This window comes from Schistosoma mansoni, chromosome 6 (genome assembly GCF_000237925.1).
Source record: "Schistosoma mansoni strain Puerto Rico chromosome 6, complete genome".
Lineage (NCBI taxonomy): Eukaryota > Metazoa > Platyhelminthes > Trematoda > Strigeidida > Schistosomatidae > Schistosoma > Schistosoma mansoni.
This window is the reverse complement of record NC_031500.1, coordinates 7,883,941-7,895,465: the sequence shown is the minus strand read 5'-3', so window position 1 is coordinate 7,895,465 and position 11,525 is coordinate 7,883,941. Positions and strand designations below refer to the sequence as shown.

The following is an 11,525-nucleotide window of genomic DNA, read 5'->3' as shown; positions in this document are numbered from 1 at the left end:
GCCTGTAATCTTTGGTACGTCTCAGTATTCATTCCATACCACGAAATTGCCAATAAATATACTCTATCTGGACCAGTTACAGCCTTCTGGTTTGCGAGTTATCAAAGGGACCAAGTCCGTTCTGGGCGTGTAATCTCATTGTAGTGGTTATTATGGTCCATCAAGACTCCACGCCATCTACAATACTATGAAACGTTTTTCTGGCTGAAACTGTTGTACTGTACTGTGAAAATTGGTTACTAAATAAAACTTTCATTATTAATAAATGAACAGAAATATATTCAGTAAAGTGGCATCCAAGTTCTTTTGGGATGAATCAAGTGAACATCATACATTTTCACCATAAAGCCAAGGTGGAATAATGAGCAATCGCTGAACCCGGCAATAGTGAGTTCACTAAAATAAGGTCTGAAAACGGGGATAGAAATTCAAGATAAGATGACTGTATTATCGAAAGAGACAGAATTCATTCTGTTACAGAGAGTGTTTGGATTATTAGGCCCACTCTAATTAAAAAAGTTGGTTCGTTTTGTGTTAAGTTAAACAAATTAAGTACAATATTTTCTGTTATAATTTATTCAGCGTAGGAAACGAACGTTGCTTATAAACTTTGTATATTATAAAACGGTATGAATACTGCTTATAAGTTGTTACAACGAGTAAGACAGCTGTAGGATTTTGTTCTATCCCGAAGAGAATTTTGAATGGTAGCTTTTGAGGACTATTTGTGGACCAATGTAATATGTATATTTCCTATTATATAATTGTTAGGTAACTAACCTAATCACATTCGTGTTCCTCTTATCGTTAGCTTTATTTTGACCTTTGAACTATTATTATACGATTCTTGGGGTATCATCAGTTTATTGATTAATTTCCCCCTATTCACAGCCACATTTGACTAAATATTGTACAAATTTTATTTTCTGTTTTATGGTACGATGTGGTCTGTTTGGTTGGTGTATAAACCCAGTATGTTTGTGAATAATGATTCATACCACAGAGGCTGTTATTGATGTTTTGGACTTAACTGGCTGGGCTAGGCAGATCGTAGGACCAATAAGTACTCTGGACTGCTCGTACGGTTTTGTGTGTCACTGTTTCAATCGATAATTCGCTGCTCTCTGAAGGGCGGTCTCATCAAGCCACACATTAACTAGGCATCCACAAGGCCACAGAATATAATATTTAATTTTTCCGATGGATATTTTTCTGGAACTGTAAACGCGATACTGGCGTATTTTGAAATTTATACTTAAACGTTACCGTACCTCATATCTCTTGGAATACACCAAGGGGCCGAGAAACTCTCCACAATGGTTCAGTAAGTTCGCAGTAGTGCTTCATCATTAGTGGAGGACGACTGTGTAAAGCTCAAGTATTCTCAAACTACTTTAGCAATGTATAAACCGTTGAAACGCCCTTCCCGTCAGTCCATACAAATCCCCACACACAGGCTGGGCAACGTGACCATTGAAGAACTCGATGTCTTTGGTCCGGTAAATTCATGAGACCCGATGAATTGCACCCTAGGTTACCAAAGGAACCAGTTAACGTCGTTGAGAGCCCGTTAAGTATACGTTTCAATCTATCCGTAACCCAGGGTCGATTACCAAAAAAATGGAAAAAACGCCATAGTAAGTCCTGTCTTCAAAACAGGTACAAAACATAAAGCTGAGCACTACTGACCCATTAGCCTAATTAGCGTGGTTGTAAAGACGTTGGAAAAGATTGTTCGAAAGGATCTGTTTAAGTACCTCGATGAAAACCGAGTCTTTTCTGAAAAGCAACATGGTTTTTGAATGGGTTATTCCTGTCTCACAAACTTATTAGTGGATCAAAAGGCTGGTGCAATATCAAAGACCAAAAGTTACTTATAGAAGTAACCTAAATTGACCCAAGCAAAACTTTTGAAAAAGTTCCGCACAGCCAGCTGCCATATAAGATAGAAAATGTGAGGGTTGGAGGCAATCTATTAATATGGATAAATGACTTCCTAGTTGAGCAACAACAGAGTACGGGTGAACTCAAAGTTATCTAGCTGGGAAACTGTCTTTATTGAAGTCCTCCCGAGTACAGTTTAGGAGCCAGTGTTATTCCTCTTGTATGTAAATGACCTTCCTCGTCTTTTATCATCATCGGTCTTGCTACATGCTGACGAGGTTAAGATATGGAGAGCGATAAGTAGCAAGCGTGATAACTTGGAGCTCCAAAATGATCAGAAGAAATTGTCTGAATGGTCTCAAACCTGGCAGTTGTCGACAAATACTTCCAAGTGTATTGTGATGCATATCGGTTATCAAGGTACAGACACAAACATGATGAGTAACACTGAGCTTCCTGTTGTCCAGACACACGATGACCTAGTGGTCGTCGTTCGCCCAGACTTTTCAGTGACCTACTTTTATGACGAGAACGCGATTGGTACACTTATACCATTTATTATTATGACCAATTGTACCAATGATTGTTTTACTTTACTTGTTTGTTTAACTGTACCAAAAGCCTTTTTCCTTCCGTGGTCCATCTTGCTTGCACGAGAGCATTTACGCTCCGCCGTTTTGCCTGTATTCTTTGGCACGTCTCAGTATTATTTCGGTACCACGAGATCGCCAACAAATATATCTTATTGCGACAGTCAACTGCCTACTGGCTTTTGTTTACCGAGGGATCCAAGTCGATATCTGGCACTTAATCTTATTGTAGTGGTGATCATAGGCAATCGCGACTTGACAGCCATCTACAACTTAAAGAGTGCTTCATACTGCCGTGGAATAGCCGCCAAAGGTTTTAGAACCCTGTAGTCAAGAAGCAGGGCTTTTAGTCATATCGACGCTAAAACGTTTTCGACTTTGTATACAGTATTCCTGCATCCTAAACTTGAGTACTGCATACGAGTGGCTAGCTACTGCTTTAAAAAAGACGGTGAGCTTTTGCAAAGGGTTCAGAGAACATGAACCAAGCTGATTCGCGGAATATCGAAGCTCCCGTATGATGATAGATTGGCCAAGCTAAACCTATTCCGTTGTCATATCAAAGAAACAGAGGCGACTTGATTGCAGTTTTCAAATTGCCCAGTGATAAATTTGCACCTGAAATGCCCTCATTTTCCTTGTCTTCCAAAACGGAAAATTTACAAGGACACTCGGAAGAAGTTCACAAGCCCAGAACGAATTACTTGTCAGCTGACTATCTACTTTCCCATCGAATCATCAACGGGTGGAATTCATTACTTTAGCACATGGTTGGGGCTCCATCTGTCGACTCTTCCAAAAGAAGGTTGGATCAACTAAGGCACTATCATCGCCAGGAGTAACACAGACCATCAAGCCTCCTGTCTTTTACAAACGGAAACAGAAACTGACTGACAGGATTAGCAGAAGTCCACTGTTTTCATTCAGTATGTCCATAGGTAACGAATGAGTTTTATAAATTTAAATTAAAGCGTTGTAACAATTAACAAAAACTTTTTTGGATACCTCAGTGAAATGTAAATTGAGGGAGCACTCAGTATCCTGACGCGGGCTTTCCGGATCGCTTTGAGCGGTACATGTGACCTCTTGTTTAACAAAGATGGGCAAGAAATCGAAGAAAAATCGTTTCAACCAGAGCGTGGATGTTGACATTGTGTATTCGAGCAACACAGTATGTGAGCCTTTGCCCTAAAATACCATCTAGATAGCTGAAATGGACCCAACAGACAACCTAGCAGAGCTCAATTTATCGTCTGAAAAGGCTGAAGAACTTCAGAAAATTAGAGCAAAATTGCCAACATTCACATCGACATCTTCAGTTGAGAGCGAACTGGCGAAGTTACCTGTAGAAAAGCCTTTCAGGGCATTTGTTTACAATGTAGCGTATTCAGCTACAGAACAAAATGTCGCAGAGTAACTTTTTTTTTATCTCACGTCGTATTAACTTCCCAGTTTTTTCTCCCCGCTCAAGGTTACAAACATTAATATTGTCAGTGGGGATGGTGGGTCTCGTGGTTTCTGTTTTGTTGACTTTGCAAGTCGAGATGACTTAGCAAAAGCTCTTGAGCGCTCTGATTCATCTCTGGCTGGTCGACAAGTCAATGTCCGCATTGCTGCTCCAAATAATGTAAGCTTTGTTACTGTTACAGTGGGATTTCTCATGGCTCTATACTGTTCAGTTTTGATCACGATTTCTTCACACAGTTGGTACTGGCTTTATTTACATACACGAGTTCTAAGTTAAATGATACATTAGTTCGGACGACTATGTCTGTAAACTTGACTGTCATAAGATTACTCACCATTTTTGACTGTGTAAGTTGTAACTTAAAGTTCCTATTTAGACGTAGATCACTGAGATTTGTAAAATGTATTCACAAGTTGGTAGCACTAACTCTGTTTTAATCTAAGACTTCATCGAGCTTCCATAAAATAAAAACGTTTTTCAGTCAACACTGCAACTGGAAACTGACTTGGCATTTTTGTCGGCATTATAAGTACATAGTACTGTTGGAGTGTTATCTTTCATCTATGGTGTACTACTGTGTGCGAATCATCAACTCAATTAAAGTTTAGTTGTTGCAAGTAAAGTATTTTGTGCTAAGGTCCTGCAAAATCTTCACTGGAAGGTAAGTCTAGTTTACCGTAGTCTACTGGGCTTTTCAAATTTCCTGCCTTGGTGTTCCCAACACTTAGTACCAACATTTTTTTCAAATTCAAGATTTGGTAGCGTTCTCGCTAGATTGTCACACTATTCGTTTCAATTTTACATGTTTCTAGACAATAACATTTCTTAGTTTCCGTAAGGTAAACTGTAATATTAATTTCCCGAATTTCTTTTAAATCGTTTTACGAATCTCATGGGAAATCGGTCGCTAAGAAAGACTTGACATTATGCACTCTCTGCCATATCTTGCCCTAACAGCTTCAATTTGATGTAAGCGACTGTTAACCTTAAGGTAACTGCAGGTAAGACAATTTAACGGTGATCTTATTCAAGTACTACATTTTTGCTTATGTCAAGTTTATGACGAACTAGTAGTAGAGCCAACGGAGAAATCAGTTTGACTTGTATAGAGTAGACTTTTGCCAACTTACGCCACCTATAGAGAAGGCGAGATATCTGTCTATCAACTAAGGGACGAGCATACTGTGCGGTAGTTCGTTCTGTTCTATTTTACGGTTGCGAAACGTAGCCATCAAGAGTATAAGATACTCAAAGGTTACGAGTATTTGGTTACAGATGTCTCAGAAACATTGCTCACATCTACTGGGATCACGGGGTAAGTAATAGTGAGGTTAGACGCAGGGTATTAGGGAATGACGGCAAATCAGTTGACGAGGTTGTAAATCTTCATCGACTGAGATGGTTGGGCCACGTGTTACGTATACCTGAACATCGACTACCACGACGCGCAATGCTGACTAGTGTTGGGTATGTTCGGAAGAAAGTAAGGGGGGCCAGACCAAGACGTGGCATCAGTCCATAAAGCCACTAACTTCTAGTCTGAGCCATGTTGGTAGATAAAAACTACTGGGTTGGGGTCCGCGTGACTGGGTGACATGGCTCAGAATCGATCACAATAGGGTAGGTGCATACACTCTCTTTCTACCAAATAATTCTTTCCTCCTACACTATACCCATATATATATATTTTATATATTGCTACCATTGAAGTAACTGCGTCTATGAATTCGGTGTTCGTCTTATTGTGCTAATGAGGTGTGGCTACTCAGACCAATGCGTATATCTGCCTGCTCCTAATTTATAACTGACCGACTGATTTGCGACAATCTCAGAGGAATCAGTTTGACTGGTATAGTGTCTGAAATATAATTCTCAATAGTACTTCGAAGTCTAATCAGAGCTCATGAGGAGAAAGTCCGAGAAAACAAGGGTGGTTTCAGACCTGGAAATAGATGTATAGACCAAATATTCACAGTCCATCTGGTCGTGGTACACAGACATATCTTCCGATGTCCGACTACAGTCGTGTCCTTTGACATTGAGTCGACGTTCAACCCCGTTGATCGTGAGGTTTTGTGGTGGTGTCTGTCATTGAAAGACGTACCAAGAAAGTACACTAACCCTTTAGAAGCTCTACTTGAACAGTTTTGTATTGGCCGAGTCGGCGTTTGTGGAGAACTTTCATTGGGATTGGTTACTGCAAGTGGTGTTCGTCAGGGTTGTCCAACTTACCCATTTTTATTTAATTTTGTCATAGACATGCTTTAGGAATAACACTTCCATCGTCTGACTTTCCGGGAATAGATCTTCTACCAGATGATGTAGTTCCGTTTTATGAAGACGCTGACAAACTAGTCTTTTTGCCACCTGAAGCAACAACGCAAGCATCTTTGGCGTGAGGTTCTCCCCATCCAAATGCAAAATGTCACTCCGAGAATTATTTCTCGCGGCTCCTGAATTAATCATAGGGAGTGAGGTAGTTGAGCGCATCGACCGCTTCACTTGAAAGTCTCACCGGTTCTTTTCAGAGACATGAATGGTATGGCTCAAAATCACTTGCGATGGTGCAGGTTCTAGGCTTCTTGATTCTTCACTGTTTGTTTGTCTTTATTGCACTAGTTTATCTTGCTGTGCCAATAAGGTATGGCAAATTGGATCGATGTACACACTTACCAGGTTTTACGTTGCGACTGACTGAACTTTCTTGTACACTATATTAAATATTCACCGTGACAGATAAGTACCTTGTGAGCATTTTATTCATAACCTTAAGTCTCCTACTAATGCTTTTCAGTCAAATCGGGTGAACCTGTATATTCAGGTGGTACTAAACAAACTATCAGAATGCTACTCAATGTCTTCTCGTTATTAACTAGTTTCTATACATTCGAAAATAAGACTGCTTCATTGTCAAAAAACTGACTCGTTATTTTATGTTTTCTTTCTGTTATAGTCTGAGCGAGGTGGATTCGTACGTGAGAAGAATTATTGTTCTGGAATGCGCCGTAGTGAAATAGGTTTTGAGCGCCAGCGAGGTGTCTACAGACCTGCTGCTCTCCGGTATGTGATAATATAGTCAATGAAATACTGTTTTTAGTTTAGATGTAATTAATTATTTTATCGCTGTGACCAGTTACTTTACTTAACGTTTACTGCCTACTAAAAAATTTTGTTGACGAAAACCGTGATATGATCGATGAATTAGATGAAGTCAGATTGACCTTCTTGGGTGACTGGAGATAATCAACATAAAACCTTGCTATTATACCTACAAGGTGTTTATGCGAACTAAGGTCCAGGCAAATAAAGCTAAGTGATATCTTTTCTTGAACACACAATGAGTCGATGTAAAACGGCTAGTCTCTTTTTGTAACTTCTATAAGTGTAATGGGAAGACAGTTGATCTGAAAAAATGTGACACATTTGTATCATACATTTCGGACAATCTGACAACCTATTTAATTATCAAGACTTTTCCACATGAAAATCAGAGACAACCGTATAAAAATGTAGTAATTGACAATACAATCGGTTGTCTGTCTCTGTAATTGGCTTGATAGATATCTCTTTTAGAGAGACGAGGATCAACAAGGTTGTGGACTTCGATATGAGACTGTGAGTACGTTCTAAAGTGTTAGAAACAATCCAAGCTAAATTAGCTGTAAGTAGGCTCAAAACAATTGTTTCGATAAACATTGTATCTAAACAATGTAGGGAAGTAACTTTATGGTTAGGATTGTTTATGACCCTAAATAGTGTGACAACTTGAGCTGCTGCACACCTGCCTCGGGTTATAACTTTCTTATAACCACCTAATTAAACCGAAATAATGATTCTTACCGCAGCAATGTGAAAAAAGTACAGGTTGGTTGGAATTTCTAACGCGTTTCTAAAGGGCAGAGAAAACGATGCCCCATATCTACATCGCAACTGATATATTAGTAAATCTTTATGACAAGAGATTTCCAGAGATAACTGCACTTTCATAGCTATTCGTTTTATATTTTCTCATCACAATTCCTCCCTAGTCAATTTAGCCGTTCCCTTCTCATCATATCGATTACCACTTATATATCTAAAGAAGAAACGTCCGCTATTTTGAGCATACTTCACTAATTTTTAGTATTATTGTTTGTACATCTAGAGATTATGGTGAAGATGTTGAATCAATTTGGAAGAGAGGTTTCGTCAGTCGTACAAGCACCTTCGGTTCATCTAGGTTAACATGTCTAAGTCAAAGTCAGCTGTCTTTGGAGCCTAACCTTAAACCAGGTGTACCAGGAGAGCGACCAAAACTTAATTTACTTCCTCGCTCTGCACCACGAGATTTAAATGAACTATCTGGACGAAATTCAAAAGTTTTTGGTGAGGCTCGACCAGTAGATACGGCTAGTAAAAGCCGTGAAGTTGAACAGCGACTAACTGCGACTGACCAAACTAGTGTCTTTTCTACTAATCTTTAAACTCTCTGTATTCTAATGTTCCACATACATTATTTCTAAGTGTTTAAAAAATACCATGTATCAGCCTGAGTGACACAATACTTCATTTTCTCCTTTGTATCCACTCGGATCTTTTAAATGCGAACACCTTACAATTAAAAACGCAGCCTAGGGTTTTTCTATCAACACATTTTGTAAAGTTGTATCGTTAACTTTCCCGTGTTTTTACTATTTTGTCGCTACTTTTTTCACTTTAAGTTTGGCTTTGTCCATGCACTGATATGGAGATACGATTGTACTTCCTATGTTAGGAAACAGGTGTCACAGGAAGATAGCTCCTGTGATTGACTCACAGATTTGCACGAATGCCGAACACTTGTTTAGACAATAAACATGTCGTGCTTTTGTCTTGCGATAATCAACTGGGCTTTCATTACAAATGGAGTATTCCATTTAAAAAAGGGGTTAGTAGTCTAACTAAAAGGTTGATCTAATAAGATAACTGATCAACTTATCACTTAAGGGATGTTTATTTACACGTTCAGTCCTGTACAGTGTAAGACACAGTTCTTTGTTTCGGTGTAAAGTGGTGGCCCAGTGCCTAGAACATTCGATTTAACCATTAGACTGAAAGATCGGATTTCGCTTTACATAGTTTGGTTTCGAGCAGTTGGGTAGCATCACTACACCTAACGCAAAAATTGTAAACCGGGACCAAGTACATGAATTTTACTAAATAAATACCCTTAAAGGTAAATGAACTTCATGCGTTCGTGTTATTATATCAAGCTTGCTTAAATGAATGCAACGAAAAATCTGTTTTAATCGGAAAATATGGATATCTCAAATAGTATTGGACGTTCCAAAATAATATTTACAGTAATTCTGATTTCTATCGTCCCGCAAGAAACTCATCCTAAAATAAATAATTTCGATGTCATTGTTTATTCAGAAGTGCTTGCGTGGTTCGACGTGTGGGTTTATTACCAAGTAATAGTCCTCAAAATTTCCTCAGGGTTTTGTTACAAATGAACTTAATTATTATTTATTTAAACACATAAATATCGGTACAAGGAAGCACCAGATACATATGCGCCGCACAAATCTCATTCGATTTCTGTGAGGGCTGTGATACTGCCCAGGTGCCCAAACTGAAGCAGATGGTTTTCTCAGGGGGCCACACCCGGAGCCTTTAACCCAAAAGTCTGATCCACAAGGCAGTAGAGCATCGTGAGGAGATGCAGTACCATGGTAGCTGGTGATCAACGATTGATTCATACGCCATTTGTTCCCTCAGGATACTGGAGCCCATGTGCACCATTGGTTTGGAATTAGGGTTTTCCAACTCCCCTAGGTGGACTCGCCGTGTCCACCAACCCGTTCAAATCGCCGGACATTCGCTTTTCGTCTTCTCAATTTCGTAATCAACAGTAATGCCACGAGAAGGCAGTGAGTAGGACTTCCCTGGCAGAGGCTATATACGCGTGGCCATGTGAGAGCATTTGGAGAGGGAGAGCGGACTTTCCCCACTCTCGGCCGTAGCAGGGCATATGGGGGCTACAAATGAACTGGGTGAAGCGTAATAGTTTACAAGAAGTCTACTTGAAATTTAAAACAATCCATTAGGTCCTAATAAAAATTAATGATAATGTTGTGAGTTAGATAAATATTTTGAGCTGCTACTCTGCTTTAATAACCTCCATATGTACTAAGCGCCAGTGTACACTAAAGCTCTGGAGGGACTGAAAATTAGAATAGAGCAATTCTCTCTGACCATCAGTGCTAACATCTGACCTGATCGACTAAAATTGACTGAGATTTCAGTAGTTTTGTAATAAGATTTACAACAACGGAATATGCACGTCGTCTAGATTTCATCACTATTTACTTTAGAAATATAAAGCACTATACATCAAACTGATATGCATATGTGAATACTAAACCGATGAAGGCGCCCGCTTAGTCAGTGAAGTATACTATATACACAGTTCTAAACGTCTGGGCTGAGAGCAGATAAGGGTTCTGTCTTTTTCCGAGATTGTCTCACTTACACTTGACTTATTAATTCCGGCTTCTTTTATTAGTCTGAAGAGTTGCCTGGTGTTGCCTATAGCTGCTGCCTTTTCCATCTTTTTTGCTTCCGTTGCCCACCACTGCTCACGATTGTTCCATAGATTTTTGGTTAACATAGATCTGATTTGTTTGCGCTCTTTGTCGTGTTTAGAGCCTGATGGGATGAGTTTACGAGAATGCATCAGTGAAATAGACTTAGAAGAGATCCACTGGTTTTTTGGAACCCTATGGTTTAAATTAATAATTATTACGATGTTTACTAAATTTTTACACAACTTCATTTCCCGACCGTTGCTACTACCTTGACGTGGTGGTCGGGCTCCCCTATCGTGATAAACCAATCAAGCTATACTGGCTGGAACAATTGTTCCTCAAGGTCCTACCATGCCAGACAGGCCAGTTGAAGAGAGGTACGACTAAAAGCCGCAAACCCAAGGTTTGAAGGCGAAGTCGTACTACTGACTGTACAGAGGTGTGATAGAAATAAGGTGTTTCCTTCAGACAACCAGCATAACAGCGATGCTGCCTTCCCACAAGGAGGAGTGGGGTTAGAAAAGGTCCATCTTAAAAATGCACACCTCGCCCTATCCCACGGATACCAATCTCCGGCGGTAAGGTCCCAACAAGTACGGAGCTAACACAAAAATGTCGTGTGTGACCGACCTCAATCAGTTTTCCCTTGGGCACTGCGATCACGCTCTCAGGTCATAAAGACCACTTCTAACCCAATTTCCTTTTCAGGTACCTCTAGAAGAACCCTCCCACGGTGTGGGCAACCGTGAAGTGATAACTACCCTCACACCCGTAACTGCACACTGCTGTTCGTATATCTTTCCAAGCAGCACCTGGGTCAGTCTCATTTACAGAACTGCATAGCTTCTCAGTGTAGTCTTCCTGCGTCCAGTGGGGCGCAGACAAATGTTTGCTCGTATTAAAGCGTGATCAGAGTCTAAGCAAGTATTCCAATACGGGTGACAGACTTCTATCGAGCTTCTCCAACGATGACCGATGGCAATATGATCTACTTGAGTTCATCGTTGGTCGGGTGCAGGTGGTGGCCATGTTAGA

The 11,525-nt window shown here is 40.0% G+C and overlaps 1 protein-coding gene across 1 annotated transcript; it reads left to right on the top strand.

Moving 5' to 3' along the window:
- Positions 1-3,540: 3,540 nt before the first annotated feature.
- Smp_079490 (putative eukaryotic translation initiation factor 4b/4h) lies at positions 3,541-9,238 on the top strand. The gene is made up of 5 exons (XM_018798148.1): positions 3,541-3,645; positions 3,679-3,887; positions 3,927-4,101; positions 6,896-7,002; positions 8,087-9,238. The coding sequence occupies exons 1-5, from the start codon at positions 3,574-3,576 to the stop codon at positions 8,403-8,405; spliced, it is 882 nt and encodes a 293-aa protein (XP_018653119.1). The 5' UTR covers positions 3,541-3,573; the 3' UTR covers positions 8,406-9,238.
- Positions 9,239-11,525: the final 2,287 nt, after the last annotated feature.

Coding starts and splice junctions, on each gene's coding strand:
- Smp_079490 (XM_018798148.1), top strand. CDS start 3,574: ATGGGCAAGAAATCGAAGAAAAATCGTTTCAACCAGAGCGTGGATGTT. Junction 4,102..6,895: donor GCATTGCTGCTCCAAATAAT/GTAAGCTTTGTT, acceptor TTTCTGTTATAG/TCTGAGCGAGGTGGATTCGT. Junction 7,003..8,086: donor TACAGACCTGCTGCTCTCCG/GTATGTGATAAT, acceptor TTGTACATCTAG/AGATTATGGTGAAGATGTTG.